The sequence below is a fragment of the Notolabrus celidotus genome, chromosome 23 (genome assembly GCF_009762535.1).
Source record: "Notolabrus celidotus isolate fNotCel1 chromosome 23, fNotCel1.pri, whole genome shotgun sequence".
Lineage (NCBI taxonomy): Eukaryota > Metazoa > Chordata > Actinopteri > Labriformes > Labridae > Notolabrus > Notolabrus celidotus.
The window spans coordinates 3833608-3857311 of NC_048294.1; the positions used below are offsets into that span (position 1 = coordinate 3833608).

Here is a 23704-nt window from a genome sequence, read left to right on the forward strand (position 1 = left end):
TTTTCTGTAGCAGTGTTAAAAATGAAGCCAATGTGGGAGTGCAAAAAACTGCAGTTCTGTCAGTGTCCACTTGAGGCTGGCTGTAAATGCCAAGGAGAGCCTGTCAAATGATGACGCCAGCTGAGCAATTGTGCAAGCTTGTTTTCTTCATCAGACGGAAATTTGGACAGACTGAAAGTTATGAAATCTAAAAGTATGCTGTTCTGTTTGCAATGCTGACTCTTTTCGTTGCCTTCTTAGGTACCAAATTTGTCCTACCAGGCGAATCCTTATTCGGCAAAGGGAGTATACGAGTGAAATAGTTGGTCTTAGTCGAGGTTCCTTGATAGCGTTTTGCCTTTATCTAATTCCCCTTCCCCACTATCTGATCAATCATGACTTTGAAAGGATAAGAAACAGGGCCTTGTTTGGCAAAACCTGTACCAGCAATGAGAAAAATAAGGAAAGAAAGAAAATCCATCCATCCATCCATTTCCTTCCGCTGATCTGGGGTCGGGTCGCGGAGGCAACAGCCCAAGTAGATCGACCCAGAAATCCCTCTCCCCAGCAACACTTTCCAGCTCCTCCTGGGGAATCCTGAGGCGATCCCAGACTAGGTGGGATATACATTATCCCTCCAACAAGTTCTGGGGCCTTCTCCCAGCAGTGGCGGTTCTGGGGAGGGGCCAACAGGGGTCAGGGCCCCTGTAAAACTGAACCTAGACCCCCTTGTGGCCCCCCCTCCACACCAAACAAATATTATCCAATAAAAAAAGCTTCGGTATCGCGCCGATGTTACAGGCGGAACACATGCATGTGGCACTTGGTTCCAGTCCCTTAGAGCGCTAATGGACACATGTTGAGTGTAAACAGCCAAACAGCTGCTGTCAGTCTGCATTCTGATCTAGTACACAGTAGTATATATGTCTAGTACAGGGATGCACTGATGTTTTGCTAGTTTGTTCTAAGCTGGTCCTCGCCTTTATCAGTCTCTTTTGACAGGGTTGAATGTGTCCCTCTGACAACACCCTTGGCCCCAGCCTGGCCCCCCCAGTAAAATTGGTCTAGAACCGCCACTGTCTCCCAGTTGGACTTGCCCGGAACACCTCTAAAGGGAGGCGTCCGGGACACATCCTCATCAAATGCCTGAACCACCTCAGCTGACTCTTTTCGACGCAAAGGAGCACCGGCTCTACTCCAAGCTCCCTCCAGATGTCAGAGCTCCTGACTCTATCTCTAAAGGCTGAGCCCAGACACCCTTCGGAGGAAACTAACTTCAGCCACTTGTATCTGAGATCTTATTCTTTTGGTCACAGCTCATGCCAACAACCAATTCCTAAGAAATGGTGAAAATGGTGAACACAAAGTTGACACAGCTGTAGAAGCTGTTTGGTGTCCACTGAGAGTTATTACACCGTTTTAAATCTCAAGATTTACTTGACACACAAATATATCAAACTTAACAACTCCTGTCAGTGACTGCAGATGAAATATAAACTTTTTCTTTAACCGTAACCTGAATTTGGCTAAAAAAGGAAGTGAAATTAAATGTGAAGTCAAGATTGTTCCAAAGATAGATTCCAGAGCGGGGAAGTAAAGTAAAGTTTTCATCTCTTGTTTCCCATGAGATTGTTTTTGAGTCCTTTCCAAGCAGTGAAAGCCAAAATCATCCGTCCTGGCTGTAAGAAGAGCCGCATCTCTTCATCAGAAAAACAAGAACAACTTTCAAACATCTGAAGAAGTATCCTTGCTGATGTGTTAGAAGTTTGGACACCATTTTTAGCACCATATTTAGTTTGATTCTGCACCATGCTTGCTTCAGATTTCTCTAAAAAGAAACCCCAATCACCCTCGTGTAACTGCTCTGCTCTGAAACACCATCAACGGTATAAGAGATATGAGTCCTTTGCCCTCTCTTATCACATCTGACAGCTTGGATTGCTTACACATGTGTCCAGAGCACACAGACTTAACCTCAGCGTCTTCCTGCTCCAAGCTCATTCTTCACATTCACTCACAGAGTGTTGTGGCTCCCTCCGCTGTGAGCTGAAGGACAGTTTAACCAACGTTTTTAAAGGAGAGAGAAAAGAAAGTCCCTCAAGTAACGTGGCCTAGATTGGCACCATGTTTAACACGTCAACATGAGCTTGCTTCTGTAGAATGTAGACCTTGAATCGTCTCTACAACTACAAAAACCTTGAACGTGGGTGCTTCCAACTGGAAACATGAGCTCTCTAAGCCCTCTCGGTCATAATCCATCACTTCTTTACAGCCTGAGAGGAAAACATGTTTGCGTATTGACCTCGACTTAAAGAATTCTTTTCATGTTAAACTCAATGCCCTTAACTGAGCCGTTTCAGAGACCAGAGGGAATGCATTTCGACACTCTGTGATCACGCCTGGATGTACTGACGTCAAGGATTGTCCAGATAAAAACAGTAGTCTGAATCTGATTTCATTGACTTGACATAAGTTTGAGGTTTATGATAAAGCTTAAAAAAATGATGCACCAAGAGCTCAAATATCAGCAGCCTCCTGTACTCATCTCCTTACCTTTGGGGATGCTGATCTTGAAGTCCAGGTCTCTCTCCTCCAGGTGATACAAGGCAACATCCTGTAATCGAGCTCGCTCCAGCTCAGACAGGCTCTGGATGGGCACCGGCTGCAATCGCACACTCTGACCCAACATGGTCGCCCACGTGTGGTCCCCCTGTGAAGAGAAGAAACAACAGTTATGTCAAGACCTTCACTAAACCAGCTGTTTATTTGGGAGATCTTTCTTTGCAGACCCTGAAGGGACAAGGAGGGAAACATTTAGTTTAATCCCAATACATTTTTGCAAGGTTTAGCAGAAGTACCAAGAAGCACCAAGGAACATGAACAGCTGAAGACTTTGGTGAAGTTGGAAATATGTGTCAGCAGATTCGGCTTTTCCACATCTTCAATATCTCGCCAAAGTTTCTCAGGATCTTGGAAAAGTTCCCTCAAATATTGTGAAAAATTCTCTGGATCTTGCAAAACCTTTCCAGGATCTTGCAAAAGTTACTTCGAATCTCCAAAAAGGTTCCCTGTATTTCACAAACGTTGGCAAGGATCCCCCCCAAAAAAAATTTCAGGATTCCAAATAAAGTATCTTTGGATCTTACAAAGTTACTCAAGACCATGAAAAGTTTGCTGGGGTTTTGAAAACGTTTCTTTGGATCTTGCAAAAATGTCCTAACATTTTGCAAAAGTTCGCCAGGATCCCCCCCAAATTTTCCATGATTTCAAAAAACTTTCTCGGGATCTTGAGAAGTTTTCTAGGATCTTGCAAAACCTTTCCGAAATCTTGCAAAAGTTACTTTGAATCTCCAAAAAGGTTCCCTGGATTTCACAAACGTTCACAAAGGGTCCCCCAAAAGGTTTTTTCAGGTTTGGGATCTTGCAAAAGTTCCCCAGCCCCCCCCCCCCCCCCCCCCCCAGAACCCCCCCCCCCCCCCCCAAAAAAAAAGTTTTGCTAGGCTTTCAAAAAGGTTTCCTGGGATCTTGCAAAAGTTACTTCGAATCCCCCCAAAGTTGCCCAGGATCGCTTGAAAACATTTGCCAGGATTTTACAAGTTTCTCAGGATCTTGCAAAAGTTACTTCAAATCTCCAAAAAGGTTCTCTGGATTTCACAAATGTTGGCAAGGATCCCCCAAAATTTTTACCGGGATTTCAAATAAAATTTTCCTTGGACCTTGAGAAGTCACTCAAGACCATGAAATGTTTACTGGGATCCTGTGAAAGTGTGCTGGGGTTTTGAAAACGTTTCTTTGGATCTTGCAAAAATGTCCTAACATTTTGCAAAAGTTCCCCAGGATCCCCCCCGAAATTTTCCATTATTTCAAAAAACTTTCTCGGGATCTTTAAAAGTTTTCTGAGATCTTGCAAAAGTTACTTCGAATCTCCAATCTCCTGGATTTCACAAACGTTGGCAAGGATCCCCCAAAAGGTTTTCCAGGATTGGGATCTTGCAAAAGTTTCCTAGGATCTTGAAAAGTTTCCTGAGATCCTGCATGAGTGTGCTGGGGTTTTGAAAGTTTCTTGGGATCTTGCAAAAGTTCCCCAGGACCCCAACCCCAAATTTTGCCAGGATTTCAAAAAAGTTTCCTGGGATCTTGCAAAAGTTACTTCGAACCCCCCAAAAGTTGCCCAAGATTTTGGGAAAGTTGTCCAGGATTCTCTGAAAACATTTGCCAGAATTTTACAAGTTTCTCAGGATCTTGCAAAAGTTTCCCAAGGCCCCACAAAAGTTACTTGGGATCTTGCACATTTTTGGGGGTGTCAGAAAAGCGTCTTGTGAATAACTCTATTTTTCACTCCACTTCCCTCAGACCTTCTGTAGCTTCTTCTATTCTTTGGATTTCAGCCTTAAATAGTTCAATCTGAACTAAAATCCTTCTCAGCCTTTAAAAACAGCTTCTTCTTTTTTATTTATCCCTGAAGGAGTTCATCAGGAGTTGAGAAAAAACCCCTCATGATTTTATCCGGTGCATTTGGGCGCCAAGTTTTTGGATCCAGGATTTTTTTGAGTTAGACTCAAAGTAGAAGATAAACATCAAGATATTACCTGCTGCTGCTGCTTTAATATACACCTTTGAATCATTCAACAAAGGAATGAAGGACAACTAGAGAAACATTAGACAAAATTAGTGAGAGGAAGCTTCACTTATTATTTGACAAAAAGTTAAAAACTGTGCGCTTGCAACAACTGTTCTGATTTATTCTGACACAGTGTTATTATTATTATTATTATTATTATTATTATTATTATTTCACTAAAAGCTCTATAGATACTTCTTCCACCACACTCTGTTTCTCATGCTCCAGTGTTTACTGCAGGGCTCTGGGGTCTTGTGAAATCCATTCATCACTGACTGAACTGCTGCTACGCAACACGCTGACAAATAAATAAAACATAACTTCTGTTACTGCAGCACAACCTTTTCAATTATTCCCCTGAGGACGGCTGGAAGTTGTTAAACTTTTTCCCCCTGTGGTCTGAAACGATGGTTTTGATTTGAAGCTTTAACTCAATAAATACTTAGTTCTTGTAATAAACATTTAAGTGGACGCGTTTATCTGATGGGTAGGGATGCTTTGAGAGGATCGACTTGAGCTTACAATGTTTGGAGGATAAACAAGACATTGCTGGCTTCATTCGAACACTTAGAACAAATTATCTCATCATCTCGACATAACAGAGCTTGTTTTCTTGTGATATGGTGATCATTTTCTGGGGATCTAGGGAACAAATAATAGGCAGGTCACTGTTATTGGCCAGACCAGGACTTGACGTACTGCCATTGCCCACATTAATGAGGGAAGTTAGGCCTATATCTGTTTCTTTTGCTACATAGGATACGAGTTAGCATCATCTGATGTTGACGTCAATGCACTCGTTATTAGGGGAACGTCAGCCTTTTCATCTCTGGGTAACAAGATACATGAGTCCAGAGAAAACAACTGGATATTAGCTGGTTATCACGTCAAAACAGAGAAAATGAAACATATGGATGCATGTCCACCAAGAAGAATTTGAGCTTCTTAAAATGTACAAAAATAACATCTGTCATGAAGACAACAGGAATATGAAGTGTAAGCTATACATCAGTCTTTATGAGATAGAAACAGTTGTAGTCTGATGGTATATGTTAACAGTTTTGGCGATTAGAGGCGTTCTTTAAGAGAGCAATGAGGACAGAGAAGAAGACAATGGTGAACGCACGTCTGAAAACTGATTAACTAAGGGTTGATGAACTGTGTAGCATCGGCAAACAGCTCAAAACACGGCTCGGTAGTCAGCTATTGGCGCTATTGGCCTCACACTCATGCATTGCTATTTGACAGGGAACGTACCAGGCATTTGAGAACAGGGATGTGACGTCAATAGTTTCACAAGTTCGCGACATTACCAAGCAGCAACCTCTGGTCTTAAAATGTGAAGCCAATGAGGAAGTGTTAAAAACTGCAGTTCCGGGGCGCTGGTGGCCTAGCTGTCTTAACACCCCACATATAGAGGCTACAGTCCTCGTCGCAGGGGTCGCCGGTTCGATTCCCGGCCGGTCGACCATTTCCTGCATGTCTTCCCCCACTCTCTACTCCCCGTATTTCCTGTCTCTCTTCAGCTGTCTTATCAATAAACAGTCCCTCCAGGAAGTTGCGATTTCGCGATCGCAACTATCAACGCAAATTCAACCAATCAGCGCGATTTTTTCGCGGCCCTGCAATTTTATACAATCACCGCAACTTTCCCGCAAATTTGACCAATTACCTCAATCTCAGCCCCTGTACGTCATCGGTTTTGTCATCAATTTGACTTCCTTGGAACATAAACATAAGTCCTCACTTGATCGGCACTTTTCAACAACAAAACACGCACAGAGAACGGGTGAAGAGAGGGGACAGCAGGCAGGACAAGTGACCATGACAACGTTGTTATTTATAGATTGAGTGGCTCAGTGTTTGCTTGGTCTCTACCTGCAGCAGGTGTGCTTTATGAACCAGCTCTCCTCACCTCCATGCATCTGTCTCATCTTCATTGAGGATTTTTACCCCCCGGTGTGCGTTAGTGACAAAGACACAACCGGGGCACGTCTGTTTTCTATTTGATGTTTGACGTTGTTGCCGTGGTTACCGTAAAAAGCTCTGCATCTACAGCTTGATTTAATCCAGTTTGGTGATACATCAGACACATTCAGTAAGTTTTGTGAACTCCTCGTCATCAAAGATGCAGATTAATTTCAGAGTGCGTGAACTGACTGTGCATCAGTCGCTGCGAGGTGCATTCAGGGACCGTCGTAAATGTGAAACACAGCCCTTTAATGGCATTTTTCTTCGAATCAAGAGAATCAAAATACAGTCAGTGGCCACATTAAGAATGTTTTCTAAAAACAACTGTAATTTAGCGTATTTACTTGCCCCTGAGATGTTATTGGGGGACAAAAGCAAAAACAAAAAATTGCAACTTTCACCGCAATTTTTTCAAAAAGCTGTCGCAAATTCAGGCCTTTTGGGACGCAACAATCACAAAAAAATCCCGCGAAATCCTGGAGGGACTGAATAAAGGCAAAAAGGCCCAAAATATAACTTTAAAAACAAACAAAAAAACTGCAGTTCCTAGAGTGTCCACTAGAGGCTGGCTCCGGAAGTACTGGAAACCACATACACACCAATTCAAAGAAGCCAATCTTTACAGCAGAAATGAACATGTTCACAGCCTGGTACAAAAGATGAGTTTAGTTTGAGTAGCTTATTTCTCTATCGGCACACACTGTTTGGGGGTTGAATTTTTTCATAACGTGGCAGTTTCGTAGATATTAAGATTAAGAATTTTCCATGACAAGGGGCACAACTGACTTGATTGACAGGCGGGAACACTGAAGCTGTTAGTGAGGAGGCTCAAAGTCCGCCTCTTTACCTCACCAGTAGCTCAACAGAAGTTAGGTTGAGGTCAGCATTTCCAATATGGCACCCGCTGACGATTGGCCTCAAAACCACGCTTCAGAAATAGATGGGTGACGTCAAGGAGACTACATCCATTAATTATACAGTCTATGATGTCCACTCTGGGCTTCTGTAAGTTCCAGTCCATCTAAATGCGTCAAAATGATTAAAAGCATGACTCATAATCTCACGTCTCTCATGAATCATGATTTCATAATGATAAACCCGTCAGAGGGGATGCTTTTAATACTTTAAATACAGTTCCCTAATCCTCCCTACATCCTTGAACTTAAGTTTAATATTCAATAACGTGAGTGTTCTCCACCACTTATTGAGACCTCTGCTGACATAAGGCTCACAGAGAGACTGACTAATGAAAAACAGGATGAAAGAGAAGTAAAACCGCAAGTGTGAACCTGAGTGACGGGTGAGGGAGTTCTGGCAGTGCCAAAGGAGGGATTCAGTGGTCACGGGTTAACCAGAACCAGACAAACACACAGAAGATCTGAGGGTCTGTGTTTCACCAACACTTCAACCAATCACACAAAATTGTGTGTTTAGAGTGTGTGTGTTTGTTTGTGTTGAAAGCTTCGCCACAAACCAAGTGAGAAACCAGGAGCATTCGGTTTGAGGAACTTGCACAATGCAGGCGAATAACTCAGATTCTCATTCACTCCAAAGTCTTTTCTTCTGTCTTCAACATAGTCTAATTTATCCAACATATCACCTTTCTATACTATCAAATATCTGACCACCTGCTGGTTGTAGATTAGGTTGAAGAATTCCACAGATTTTCTCGTTAACTTGTGAAAAAAATACTAAAATACAACCATATGGGATGTTTAAAGTGGATATCGCTCTTTGATGGAACCTCTGATAACTAACAGACATCTGAAACACAACAAGGGGCCTCATAGAGACAGGGTTATTTTTTTTTTCTGTAAGGCAACAAAGAGCTTAGTGCTTACACTGTGAGGCTTTTCTGTCTGAAGTTAGCAGGCTAACATGTAAGGGATAATGTATAAAGAGCCGGTTGTTGGACTGAAACCCTTACAACGTAAAGCAGAGGGATCTTGCTTACCTCCACTAGAACTGCCTGTGACATTTTCTTTACATTTCATACTAGCAAGCTAATGGTCAGCACAAAATGTTTACTGTTTTCTCCTGCTAGCTTAATTTGTTAGCGTCAAAACAGCTTCTCGTTTAGATTATTGTATTGCACTTTTTGCAGATTTTATTGATTACTTTTTAAATTTTAAATAGACAGACTCCAAACTATTTAAGAGATCTTTTAACCCCATATGTGCCTGAGCGGCCTCTCAGATCTGTGGATGTAGCTCTGCTTGATGTACCAAGATGTCCTGTTTTTATTTGCTTTGCAATTTTCTGCATTTTTTGCTGTAAAGCACTTTGTAACTTTATTAAGAAAAGTGCTATATAAATAAAGTTTATAACTATTTTTATTATTTTTATTAGCACTAAATATAACTACAGCTAATGAATGTGCCAGTCTTTATATATTGTTTTTTCCTGAGACAATAGGTCATACATTTATTTATTTATTTGTTTGTTTGTTTATTAATTTATATATATTTTTGGACATTTGTGCCTTTATTTGATAGAACAGCTAATCAGAAACAGGAAATGTGGGGAGTACTCTTAGGCCAAACGTTTTAGGATAAATTAAGATTTTGACCTGATGATGGACCTGACTTGATTGGAAATGGATCACCTTCATCCAATCCAATCCACTTTATTTATATAGCACATTTAAAAAAAACCAATTAAGTTTAGCAAAGTGCTGCACAGTGAGGTAAAATAAGTTAAAACACACATAACATAAAACACTGTCAGAGAATAAAATAGAATAAAGTAAAAGAATCATAATAAAACAAATAAAACACTTAAAAAGAATGAAAACACGATTACAGTTCATCTTGATTAAAGCTCAGACTGATGTCAAAGGTTTCTTTGTTAGCCGTTGAATAGCCGTTGAATAGCCGTTGAATAGCCGTTGAATAGCCGTTGAATAGCCGTTGAATAGCCGTTGAATAGCCGTTGAATAGCCGTTGAATAGCCGTTGAATAGCCGTTGAATAGCCGTTGAATAGCCGTTGAATAGCCGTTGAATAGCCGTTGAGATATTTCACCAAAAAAGATCAACTTCAACCTCATGGTGGCGCTAAACGAAAAGTCTGAGGAGGACCAAAGTCATAGGGATTTATCATCAGGGAACCATGAATATCTGTATCAAATTTCACACCAATCCAAGCATGGCTAAAAAGCTAACTAACAGGCTCAATAATGACACTTTTGTGAAAATATCTGTCTCAAGTGTTAGCAAACAGCCACAATAGACTCAGCTAAAAGTTGCATGGTCTCTCCTGAACGTCATCTAAGCAAAGAAACTGCATTTCTATAATCACTCCTTTGTTAGCAATCAGCCTGAAGCCTTACCTCGGTCTCTAAAGCATCCTGACTCAAATATGCTAACCTTTCACGGTAGTTTACAATAACTGCCCGACTCTGTATGCTTCTCCCACTCCATATGAGTGTATATGTTTACTTCCACATGTGTGTGACCGTCTCATGTCTGTAATCTAGCCGGCCTCAGCCCACAGAGCCCAATGTGATTGGAGAAAATTGCTTTGGCCTTAATGCTAAACGTAACCAGACGATCAGAGTGTGGGTTTAGAGTGGATGAGAGGCGTCCACAGAGGGTTTGTGAGACCTCAAGACGGGTGACATACATTGTCTCAGAGAAAAACAGAGGAAAACAACACTATGGGAACTTTGTTTTTTTTATTTTAAATGCTTTTGGTTAGAGCTGACATTTTGGATAAGTGTCTTGACTCATGGTCAGATTGTTTAAAGAAAGTAAACCTATACATTATCTTGTGTTTGTCTTCTTAGCTGTGTGCGTATTTATATGTCATAGAATACAATTTTAACCTATGAGCAGGATTTGCTTAACTCTTGTGGATTATGTGGTCTTCCATTTTTGTTTGGCTCCCTTGTTTTCTTCATTTAACCTGTGAAATGCTGTAATTTATTCAGTTATCTACCACGACTGTGACCACATCTTTCACATTTATGAAATTTGACATTTGGCTCTCTGAAGTGAGGGACTGTCTTTCCAAGATGGCTCAAGATCTAAAGACAGAATATTCAACAATCAAAGAACAGGTCGCTCTCTCTTTTTATACTTTCCTGTTCTATTGTTGATGTGGTCAATGCAAGGAAGGAGCACAATTCAAACCACATGGTGTCCACACACATTCCTGAAGTGACACAATGCGGTACTACCAAGGGCCTCATATTTACAGCACTGTCCCAGAGTTACTCCCGAAAGCAGCATGACCCACCATGCGTACTCACAAGACTCACATCAAACATTTGCTTTCCCCACTGGGCTTATGTTGACCAAGTTTCATGGCCATATGAATATTTGAAGTCCCTCTATAGAAACTTTGTGTTTCATGGCGAACCGAGCTCTTCAATGGTTAGTGTTTGAGCATAAATAATGGACGTAGTATCCGTGATGTCACCCATCTTTTGAAGCCGATCGTCAACGGGTGCCATGTTGGAAATGCTAAAGACAACCAAAGTTTGTCCAAGCTAGTGTGAGGTAAAGAGGCAGGCCTTTAGCCTTTTTGCTAGGCTGTAAACATGTTTATTTCTGCTGTAAAGATCGTCTCTTTGAATGGGAGTATATGTGGTTTCCGGTGTTTCTGCAGCCAGCCTCTAGTGGAAACTCTGTGAACTGCAGTTTTTAGCACTTCCGCATGGGCTTCATATTTTAAGACTGGAGGTTGCTGCTTGTGTTTGACACGGACCTCTAAGCTATGCAAGGTAGCATACCCTGCATTTAAGGACACCCCTGAAGGAATTTGACTTGGTTAAGGTAACCTTGTGAGCATCGCAAGTGACCGTTAAAAAGTTACCCTGATTTTTGATAACACATTTTAAATGGAAGACTTTCTGTTGGTTCTATGATATAGTTCCAAGAGGCTTCCAAATGTCTTTCAAATGGCAAACAATGCAGTGTTAGCACTAGACAGACATTTGTGCTTTGCAAAGTAGCTTGGCAAAGGTCTCAAATCTCAAGGGCATACAATTTGGTGCAGGTATTTTGACGTACGCTTAACTTATAACAGCCTAAATGTGTATGGCAAAGAATCTTGTCAAGTTAGCCACACAGCCCAGAACACTCCCCTTTTAAGCTCTTTGGTTGTCTCAGCTAACCCAACTCTTTAAAAAGAGAAAAATCTGCTAGCTTAGCCTTAGCGGTAGCATTATGTGTCCATCAAACGTAAGACCATTTTGCAGCTTTCCCATTTTCAACTGAGTCAGAAGGTTACGTTCTGAACTGAACTCAAGAGGGAAAACAAAATCATAGATTGATTAGCTAACTAGCTAGCTACAGCCGCTCAAGTCAGGGATGAGTGTCTCGAAAATAGGCATTGAATGTGGCTGTTACAGCATCTAAATGCAAATGTAGCAGAGTAGGGATGCTAGGCTAATAAAACAAAAATTGCAAGCCCCTTTTTCTTTTCCTTTTTTTCATATAGAGTAATAGATAGACTGATAGGAGAACAATTCAGACTAGCCGCTATGCTACAGATGTGCTCTAGACCTTTGTTTGAAACCTGCAATGTTATCCTCTGAAACAATGGCCGCCACACAAAGTGACAGGCCGGCTTTTGTCTACTAATGTTTGACATCAAAGCTCTATTGTGTCTAAAATTACAGCAGAGTTAAAGTGGGAAATCTGCCATCATCATTGTGAAATGCGTAACTGAGGGACTGATCTGTATAAATAACTTAATGTCCTGAAGTTTGGAGCTGTGAAAAGTCCCCAGAGAGCTTTTAGAGGAACCGCTTTAAAAGCTTTGCTGCTTTTGCTTGCGCAGGTGAAAAGGGAGTTACGGATAAAAGCATGAATCACCGCTTCTACCTCGGCTTAGTGGGACCATGCTAATGCTTTCAATGAAGCAATATTTGAAAACTATGCTAGACCCTAACCCAGGAGGAAGTTACAATCCAAACTGTAGAAGTTTCACCTGCAGAAACTCAGATTCCTACCTTTTTATCTCACTTCTTTCAACAGCTTTTCATAAAAGTATATTTAAAGTGCATCTGAACCCTTATCTTGAGCTGGGAGGATAATAATGCCTGTATTTGTGCAGTGAGACGGACACAAGTGTGTTTATATAAAGTTTTTTTTGCCTCTTACATAATCAAAGTTAAATAAATATGCTCTGATGGCCGACAGATGCTCTCTTTTCTCCTTCCAAATCCTTCACTTCATCGTTGTTTTTTTAACCTCTCAGCCCCCTTCATCTCTCTCTACCTCAGTCTGCAGTCTGCCGTGAATGTCACCGCCGTAATCACACACTCGTCTCTCCCATGGGTGCTCCTGTTCATTATTTCTTTGCACTTTTCATCATTAACCTCAGCCTTTCATCCGGCCCCTTATTTTCGGGGTAAATCGGTGTTAATGAGACGGAGATAAATGAGATTGCTCGTTCATCAGGTGGAGTGATGAGGTTTGTTTATAATCCTTGAGTTACTGGAAAGCTATAACCGTAGCCACTGGCATTTAGATAATAACTCTACATTTTCATTAAGAGGACAGTTTTAATTTAGCTTTTCCTTTTATGGAGTGTTCACCCTCACTCTGCCTTCTCCTCGGTACAGGCTCCTCTCTGTGTTATCTCATGAAAATTCAGGTGGAGGTGGAGCGTACAGTCTAAATGGGGTGAGCCCGAGCCCAAAGAGTCTTCTTGCCGTGTTGGAGAGAGGGATAGAGGGAGATGAAGAGAGAGAGAGATGATAGTGGTGAGACAGATAGTAGTAGTTGTAGCAGCTGGAGTCTGACATGTCCACAGTCGCAGGCCCTCTGTGGCAGAAGAACCTACAAGACAAGGGAGCTCAGGGACTCCAGAAAGGTCTATGGTTAGTAACTTTAATGGGACAAGGAGACTTAAAGTAAGTGATAGGAAGTGGGTGGGGAGAGGAGTGAGATAGGATCCCAGTGTGTCAGTTCCTTTGGCAGTCTAAGCCTATAGCAGCATAACTAAGAGCTGGTCCAAGCCTGATCCAGCTCTAACTATAAGCTTTAACAAAAATGGAAGTTTGAAGCCGACTCTTAAAAGTAGAGAGGGTGTCTGCCTCCCGGACCCTGACTGGTAGATGATTCCAAAGGAGAGGGGCCTGATAGCTGAAGGCTCGACCTCCCATACTACTTTTAGAAACATTTTAGACAGACATCTGCTGAGGCCGAGTTGGGGTTGGAAAGAGGTATAGAGAAGAGGAGATGAAGACAGAGAGAGAGAGCTAAAAAGTGATGAGACAGAGTAGTATGGAGTCTGGCATGTCCACAGCAGCAGGCCGTCTACGGCAGCAACATCAGTGAGTTAAAAGCAAAGCTTAATTTCGACACTTGTTACTCAGACTTGGAGTTCTATGTCCTTACTTTCTGCATAAAAGGGCACAACAGCTCTACAGAACCCAGTCAATGAGATGCTTGGACTAAATCCCCCAACTTAAATGGGACAGGAAGAGTTAAAGTGAGTGATAGAGGGGGGTTTCATGTTGGCTGTCACTGCCCATCCACTACCTGGAGCTCACAAAAACAGAGCCTCAGGACTATCTTGTGGGCTTTGTGATTTATCAGTGGGGTAAAAATACCTGGATGAATACAACATTTGGGTCACCTCATGTACGAAGACCACAATCTTGTTGCACTAGTAAAGGATTGATTCCCAATGGATGGTGCATGTCATCTCCCACTCTCTACTCCCCACATTATCTGCCTTTCTCAAGCTGTCCCATCGAAATTACAACAAAAAGCTCAAATTAATGTCTTAATTTTGATACAAATTTGCCCCTGATAGCTAGAAGGATTAGCATTAGCATAATATATTTTTTAAATCAGGTAGAATCAAACTTTTCAGCCACAACCAAATTATTTACACAGCAAAAGCACTTCAGTTTGGCCTTAAAAATGTTAATTATTGCAGTTAAATATTAATTTAATACTTGACTTTGCGCTTCAACACAACAGTATGTGATTTCTTTGAGTTAAAACAAAGTAAAGAAGCCCTTCTCTGTGATTCCACACACATGGAAACACTATATCCACACTTATTACACAGTTTTCCATATATCAGTCCCCCCCGCTCTCCAAACTGCGACACAGAAACTCACAGATAAGCCATCTTCTCTAAATTTCCTGGCAGGAAGTCAAACAGTGTCCTGCGTTCTGTGTTTCCCTGTTCATTATATAGTGTACAGTATGTTCTCCCACTTTAATCCCTCTCCTTATGCTGCCCTAAAGGCTCTGCTGCTTCATCAGCTACATTCAATACGGCTCTCTCCACCCGCTCTTTATGTGGGTATAAATAAATCACCGGAGCACAAACTCTGACCTGATTCTGCTTTTTTGCTTTATTTCACGCACCCAAAGGAGATTGAGTGTTATGCAATTTGTCAGAAATGCACAAATTAAAAACACATATGTGAGTCCAACAAAAGAAACTGACCCTAAGGAAGAGTTTGAGGGCTCAAATTTGTGTCACACTTGTGTCACCTAAATTTGATGTTTTTTCCTCATCATAACAATCAAAAAGATAATTGATTGTGTGTTTTTCTCCTCAGCACAGGGACACATAAACAGTGGGCTGTATTCCTGCTGTGACTCCACCATCCTCTCTAATGAAGGAACATTATCTTCACATTATTCTGCTCCACGATGTGTTTACATCAAATTAATCAGGAAGGAACAGCAGCAGCAGCAGCTCTCATTATGATGCTCTCATAAACACATCACACAAGAGCCTGCAGTGCATTAGTAAGCAAAAGTACTCACACACACACACACACACACACACACACCGACGCACATACACACGTACAAAGAAGTACGTACGTAAACAGACAGGAGGCTCTAATAGGCCCCTTGGCAGTGAGGAGGATCAGGCACAGAAACTCCTTTACGTCAACACAGCAGATCTGTTGTGTTGGAGCTGAGTAAAGCGGCCTGGTGACACAAATGTACACAACAACACATTCAGGGAGCTTTTAGGATCACACAGGACTTCCTGACGCAAGGAAGGCGACAGTACGTCACTGTTTGACGATGGGATGACCATAGACTGTCGCCATATTGGTAATGCTGACATCTTTTAGCCTCCTCGCCAACAGCTACAGTGTGCCCGCCTGTCAGTCAAATCACCCCTATTTATACCAAACTTGCAACCTTAGTATCTTCAAAACTAATGCATTATAAAAACATTCACCCTCTGTACAGTTTGTACGGACAGAGAAATGAGCTATTCCAACTTCAATAATTTAAAACCAGGCTGTTAACATGTTTATTATTGCTGTAAAAATCGTCTCTTTTGAATGGGTGTGTATGTGGCTTCTGGTGCTTTTGGGGCCAGCCTCAAGTGGACACTTGAGGAACTACAGTTTTTGACACTTCTTTTTTTATTTATAGGACAGCTGAAGAGAGACAGGAAATGTGGGGAGTAGAGAGCTGGGAAAGACATGCAGCAAATGGTCAAGGACAGGAGTCGAACCAGCGACCTCTGCGACGAGGACTATAGCCTCTGTATATGGGAAGCGCTTAGACCGCTAGGCCACCAGGTTCCCAGTTTTAGCACTTCTAAGATAAGATAAGATATTACTTTATTGATCCCCGGGGGAAAATTCAGTTGTTGCAGCAACCCAGACATAAGTACAGTCAATAAGAAGATTCAATTAGTTAAATAAAATAAGTACAATAAATAAAGATAGAATACAAATTTAGATATATACAAATGTTATGCATGGGCTTCATATTTTAAGACTGGAGGTTGCTGCTGCTGACTGTAACAAAGAACAAAAATAATTGTAGCAAGCCGCACATGATCTAACCATAGACTGTATAATTAATGGACGCAGTATCCGTGATGTCATCCATCTGTTCCTGAAGCACTGTTTAGAAGCCAATTGTTGGCGGGAGCCATATTGGAAATGCTGAACTCAACCTAACTTCTGTCGAGTGAGTGTGAGGTAAAGAGGCGGGCCTTTAGCCTTTCGCTAACAGCTACAGTGTTCCCACCTGTCAATCAAGTCAGCTATGCCCTTATTTGGGCAAAACTCATAAGTTAAATATCTTCGAAAATACAGAGTTATAAAAAAAATTCACCCCCCATACAGTGTGTGCCGATAGAGAAATGAGCTATTCAGACCTAAACAGTTTTTTGAACCAGGCTGTAAACATGTTTATTATTTCTGCTGTAAAGATCGTCTTCTTTGAATGGGTGTGTATGTGGTTTACGTTGTTTCTGCAGCCACCCTCTAGTGGACACTTGAGGAACTGCAGTTTATAACACTCCAGCTTGGGCTTCATATTTTAAAGCCGGGGGTTGCCCCTTGGATCTAACTCACTGCAGTCCACTGACCAAAGAGTCTGAACCACTTTGTACCCTAAGACAAGTTTTTCAAACACGACCAGCAGGAGTCTCTGAGCGTTCATCTGTCGTATTTCTGAGAGTTGAAGAAGTCGTATGCATAAAATAAGACTTTTTATAAATTTACTAAAGAGACAAACAGACAAAGTTTGGAAACACCTTCTCATTCAAGGGTTTGTATTTATTTTAATTATTGTAAACACTGTAGATAAATACTGAAGACATCAAAACTATGAAAGAACATATATGGAATTATTTAAATCACAAAAAAGTGTTAAACAAAGCAGAATATGTTTTATATTTTAGATTCTGTAAAGTAGCCCCCTTTTTCCTTCATGACAGCTTTGCACACTCTCGGTATTCTCTCAGTCTGCTTCATGAAGTGGTCTCCTGGAATGGTTTCTAATTAACATGAGCCTTGTCAAGAGTTCATTTGTAGAATGACTTGCCTTCTTAATGTGTTTGAGACCATCAGTTGAGTTGTTCAGAGGTAGAGTTAGTACACAATGGATAGCCCTATTTGACTACTGTTGTAATCCAGATTATGGAAAAACCAGATTATTTCATAGTTTTGATGTCTTCAGTATTAATCTACAATGTTGAAAATAAGTAAAATAAATACAAAACCATTGAATGAGAAGGTGTGTCCAAACTTTTGACTGGTAGTGTATATACTGTCAGATTTTTGAGCTTGACCTTCCTGCAGAAATGTAGCTCTCCATTTCAACTTTGGTGCATACCTTGATATCTGTTTTTTTTTATGTATTTGTAGATTTCTTCCCAAAGTTGAAGCCGAAATGGAGATTTTGCATCATTTATACTAAGTAATTGAAGTATTCTCTGCAACAAAGTCTTAAAAACCCCTGAAAGCTGGTCCGTAGCTCTACAGCAGCACTCAACATTGTGTCTCCATCACTTCCAATGACATGCATTCATTCCCCTGCACTTAATTCAGCCTTAAATTAACTGAAACATAACTTTAAACCAAGTCTTTGCCTTTAACTCTCTGACTTCTTGTCTTAAAACCTGCTTGAAGTCCTCATAAGAACAGAGTCCACACAATGCAGGTGTGTAAACACTGTGTGTCCACACAACAGAAGAAACAGACGTCCACAAACACACAGTCTTTCATGAGTTAACTTTCAGATATCAAAGCGCACTTTACTCTCACACACATGCATACACACACACACACACACACACACTCAAACGCACCATGAGTACCTGTATCGGGGCGTCACTGTGAATTAGAATCCCCTCTTTAGGTCCCCGGTTAGAGCTCTTGGCGCCTGTTATCCAGAGATTGTTCAGACACACACTCTCTCACACACTCATCTGAGCTGAATCAGACAATCTGCAGCTCAGAGGTTAAAGAAGCAGGGAGGGAGGGAGGGAGGGAGGGAGGGAGGGAGGGAGGGAGGGCTGAGGAGCGAGTTAGATTAAGAGAAGAGGAGGAGGGAGGGGAGGAGGAGCGCGGCATGCTGACTTCACTTTTAAGAGCTGAGAATATAAACACACAAGAGAGAGAGGGGGGAGGAAGGAAGGGGGAGTGGGACAGGAGGAAACAGAGGAAGGACGAGTAGGAAAGTAAGGGAAGAGGGATGGAAGGAAGGGATGGAAAATTTAAAAGGGGGGGAAAGAGGCAGATGAGGAGATATTAGGGAAGGTTAGAAGGGGAGAGTGATTGAGAAAAGGAGGCGAGGAAGGTAAAAGGAGACAAAAGGTAATGAGAGGGAAAATGGGCAAGAAAAGAGAGATGAAGGAGAGAAGAATGAAGTGAAACAGAGGAGAAGAAAGTGTAGGGAAGGAAAGAAGGAGCAAGAAAAGAAGCTAATGTGGGGAATGGCGAGCTACGAAGTTTAGATAGATGAACGGGTGCTTCTCCAGAGAAAGGAGAAAAAGAAGGGACCAGGAAAGGAAAAAGACGAGAGAGAGAAGGAGGTACAAAGACTGAGGTACAAGAAGGAGAGACAACAGGAAAGGGGCAAATGGAGGGCGAGGTCTAGGAGATAAATTAGGATGTAGGGAAGGAAACAAGGAAGTAAGAAATTGTGTTGAAACGGGCAAAGGGTAAAGTAAGGAAGCAGAGAATGATACAAATGCAAAGCTGGAGGTTTAGAAGATACGTTAAAGGAAAGGATGGAAGGAAAAGAGGGAAAGAATGGTAGAAATAGAGGTAAGGAGGTAGGAAGCTAATGAGGAAAGAAAGGCAAGTTGAAGAGGAAGATGAGTAAAGATCAGGGAGAAGATGACAAGGAGGGAAGGAAAAGAACAGATCAGGAGGGAGAGAAAGAGGGAATAGCGGTGGTAGAATTAAGGAAAGGAGGTGATAAAGCCAAAGGGAACGAGAGGTAATGAGGGAGAGAGAGTGTGAGAGGAAGGAGGATTAAAACCCGGGTTAAAGCTCTATAAAAAGGACAGAGAGAGAGAGAGAGAGAGAGAGAGAGAGAGAGAGAGAGAGAGAGAGAGAGAGAGAGAGAGGCTGAGAGGGGAAAAGGTGAAGAGGAAGAGGACAGAAAACTGAACTATAAGAGGAGACAATATGTTAAATTATAAGAAAAGAAAGGATGACAGAAAAGAGAGGAAACATGTTGCTCTTTTCCTCCTCTTCTCATCACCAGCTGTTATATAAACTGACGGTTCCTCTCTTCTGAGCTCAACATGATACCAAAATCAGCCTGATCTCTCCTCTCTGAGCTTAAATCTGAATTTATATCCAGTAAATCGCTCAAAAAATGTTAAATCCATCCCATCAAATCCAGATCCATCCTCTCTGTGAGGTCACCAGGTTCAAGTTTACTGCATGAGCTGTAAGAGCTCTCACTTCTGATACACTTTAAACCTCCTCTTCTCTGCAAGCCCTTAATATAGTCCATATTGCTAAGTTTTTATTGTTTTGGTGTAAGGAGGTTTTATACTTTGGTCCCAGCTGGAGGAAATATGTGTTTTCATCCAGTGGGTTAATAGAGTTCCCTACAAAACTGGTTTGGCAAAAATATGTTGGCTTAAAGTAAAATTTAAGAGACTCTTCTGTCACAAAAACGCCCAAAATAAACTCATAAACAAACAAATAAAGAATGCAAAACCTATTTAAAGGTACACTGTTTAGCTTTTAGCGGCATTAACCAGAACAGACTTGGTAGAAATGGAATTGTTCAAAAAATTGGGACCCCCCCGAAAATGAGATGTTGCATCTCAAGGGGCTCAAGGGGCATTTTTGAAGAGGTAGGTTTTGAATTTAGGGTTTAAGAGAGTTAGGGCAGTGATGGCAAAGGCTCTGCCCCCCCAAGGTGTGGTGCTTGGTCTTGGTGATATGGGACAGGACGAGGTTATTGAAGGCTTTATAGGTGTTGAGCAGGATCTTGAAGTGGATTCAGTGCTGTATGGGGAGCCAGTGGAGGTGCTGAAGGATGGGTGTGATGTGAGCTCTGGAGCGGGAGTGGGTGAGTAACCGGGCAGCTGAGTTATATACAAGCGACAACCTCCGGTCTTGAAATATGAAGCAAATGCGGAAGTGCTAAAAACTGCAGTTCATCGAGTGTCCACTTGAGGCTGGCTGCAGAAGCACCAGGCACCACATACACACCCATTCAAAGAAGCCGATCTTTACAGCAGAAATAAACATGTTTACAGCCTGGTTCAAAAAAACGAGTGTAGTCTGGATAGCTCATTTCTCGATCGGCACACACTGTAAGGAGGGGAATTTTTTCATAATGCGGCAATATTGAAGATATAAAGATATTAAGTTTTCCATTATGAGAGGCGCAGCTGACTTGATTGACAGGCGGGAACACTGTAGCTGTTAGCTAGGAGGCTCAAAGCTCGCCTCTTTACGTCACAATCGCTCGACAGCAGCAATATGGCCGCCGCCGCCGCCGATTGGCTTCAAAACACCACGCCACGGATACTACGTCCGTTATTTATACAGTCTATTGCTATATATAATATTCATGAGTATGTTTAAGTGAGTGTATAATCACCTGAATATAACAATTGTGTTGTTTTTGTTAACTTAGAATGAGACTTTTATATCTAGGAGATAGGAGCGAGTCTCCTTCCATGGAGGCTGCCATCTTGCATTGCCATGTTTCTACCGTAGTACAGAACGGACAAACTAGTAACGTGCAAGTTTTTGTATGTAGTGAGTGAGTGTTGCGTGCATAAGACCTTGTATTGATAGATGAATGTGGTGGTAAAATCTGGAAAAATTGAGAAGAGCTTTTTGTCCTCAAAGGCCACCGTTATTTCACAGACAAAAAGGGGTGAGCAAGGGAGCGTTTTGATCTGTACCTTTAAATTAAAAGTCCTTAGGTCTCAAATTTACGTCAGTCCAAGCTTGTACAGAGTTTCTCTTTCAAGTGATACCAAAAGACATTGTTTGAGGTTGTTGAAAAAAGAGCAAAGGATCATGGGAGATGTAGTCTTCAGGCATCAAATCTCGCTGAGCCAGAAATCTGACGTTTTGTTGTTTTTAGGTAAAACATCTGATTCTTTCTACTAAAGTAGAAACCGTATGACCTCTAGAAGTCTGTCTTGTAATGAAAATGTGATATGCAGTCTACAGCTGCTCGGTGCTGTAATTTTCAACCATCTGCGTACTTGTTTACTTCAGGCTGCGTCGTATTCAGAGGATTATTATCACAATTTGAGGAATGCTAAGCTGCTCAATAAATCAATAAATTGACAAAATCCTGCAGAAAAATTCCTGCTTCTCTACAGCTGTGCATGTGCGTGTGTGCATGTGTGTGTGTTCGGTGTAAAAGTACGTGCACATGTGTGGAAACAAGCCTGGGAAACATCTGTCAGCACTCCAGCTGTGGGGCAAAAACATCAGCAGCTAAAACAGATCACACGGCGACCCTTTGACTCCCGGGTCAACCCCCGGCAGAGGTCAGAGGTCGTCGCCCTGATTATCTTATAAAGTCAAAGGGGGGAATGAGGAGATGTAAACAAGTTAAAAGAGACTACACAGTGTTTGTAAAAGAGGAAACATTACAAATAGACACGACAGTGGCCAGCGGTGAAGACTAAACACAAACAAACGAAGACCAGAAAGAATTCAGGGGGTTTAGAAACGCAGGAATCTTTGGGGATGAACAGATCATTGCATCAATAATTGGATTAAAAGAATAGAATAAACAGAAGTCTGCATTTTAAGTAGTTTGCATTTGAAGCGCTATAAAGTTCTGTCACTTTTTATAAAACTTGTCCTCTTAAATTAACGACAGGAACCGTCTCCAGTCATCTTCCTCTGACATCATAAAATCTGCTTATTACAGTACAAATAGTCTTGACCTTTGACCCCTGCTCTGTCCCGTAGCATTGATCTCATAGATATCATGTGCCGGTCACTCTGTATCCCTGTGTCATCTTCCGGTGTCCCCCCCCCCCCCCCCCCCCCCCCCCCCATCATCCACTTTGATCTTCCTCCCCTACTTCCCGTAACGCCGACATACATTTCCAGGTCAAAGGTCACGGATGGAGTTGTACGGCTGTGTGTGTGTGTCTCATGTCCTAAAACGCGTATGCTGACTTTGAGTGTCTGCTTATAAAAACAGGATGGATGATTAACAGGCAGCACACACACTGATGAAGCAGGATGTCCATGTCAGAGCGGCATGTTGAATTTCAGTGACTACGCCGCCACCTACAGGCTCAGCTCGGTACTACAAGTGAAAATCATTCAGTCAAACACAAAGGTGATTCTTGGAAATTAAGTTTTTGGTGCTCTTCTATTCTGAATTAAGCCTCCAAAATGTGATTTTTATAAGTAATGAAGAACAACAACTCTCATCATGAATGTGCCAGTATATTTCCAGTGGTGGACAAAGTACACAGCTTCATTTCTTAAGTCAAACTACAGATCCTCCAGGTCAAACATTACTCCACTACAAGTGAGAGTTTTTCTGTCAAATTATTACTTGAGTGAAAATACTACTTAAGTATTCAAAGAACTTCTTAAAAAATCTCAAAATCTTGTATTTTCACAAAGCATGAGTACAGTCAAGATTACATAGGAGTACATTCTGTTACATTATATTTATCTAGAACAAGGGGTTCCCAAAGTGGGGGTCAGGACCAGTGGCGGAGCCACACAGTTTTGACCTGGGTGGCCAAACTGGGGCACTGACTGTTGAAGGGTTGGCCAGGCATGGAAAACATTAGGGGCTTACCCCAAACCTGGGAGGGTTACCACCAATAATCACATCTACTTTAACTTCTTTTTATAAAATAATTTAACTAATGTTACATTTTTGTAGATGTCTAACATTAACATTAAAAATATAACTCAACAGAGTGTCAACATTTAAATGTGCTGAACTCTTTAAGGACTCAAAATGAAGATGATTGTCTAAAGTCAAAGCATCAACAAAAATAATTTTCAAATCCACAGAAACTACTGTCTCTGCAGCTCGCTCAAACAAAATAGCTGATTTGAATATAAGTAAAGACTCTGACATGGCAAACAGCCAATCATGTTTAAGAATTTCAGGGTGGCTACAGGGCTCCCCTGGCTCCGCCACTGGTCAGGACCCCCTGGGGGGTCGCAAGACACAAATGGGGGGTCGTGAGATGTCTTCTAGAATGTTTTTTTTTAAGTTATCTAAAATACTAAATTTAACCCATTACGGTAAAAAAATATATATATAAAAAAAAGTAGCTAACCTTGAAATAAAACCTTGAAAATAGAAAATGTGATGAGTTTTCTGCCTTTCTTTTTTCCAGATGACTCTATGATAGTCATCTGGCAAAAAGATACCTATATGACATTCTCATATAGTAGGTTCATTTTCTTCAGA

At 41.5% G+C, this 23704-nt stretch overlaps 1 protein-coding gene across 2 annotated transcripts in view; it reads right to left on the minus strand.

Moving 5' to 3' along the window:
- arhgap36 (Rho GTPase activating protein 36) overlaps positions 1–23704 on the minus strand; it is an 85184-nt gene that overhangs the window by 35292 nt on the left and 26188 nt on the right. Inside the window, exons 1-2 of one of the 2 annotated variants that reach the window (XM_034676494.1) lie at positions 18129–18246; positions 2533–2689 (exon numbers count right to left, since the gene is read on the minus strand). In XM_034676494.1, the coding sequence (XP_034532385.1) occupies positions 2533–2668 (136 nt within the window). In that variant the 5' untranslated portion in view covers positions 2669–2689; positions 18129–18246. Of the gene's footprint in view, positions 1–2532; positions 2690–18128; positions 18247–23704 lie in introns of those variants that run through there. The other variant, XM_034676493.1, reaches the window with a different exon arrangement.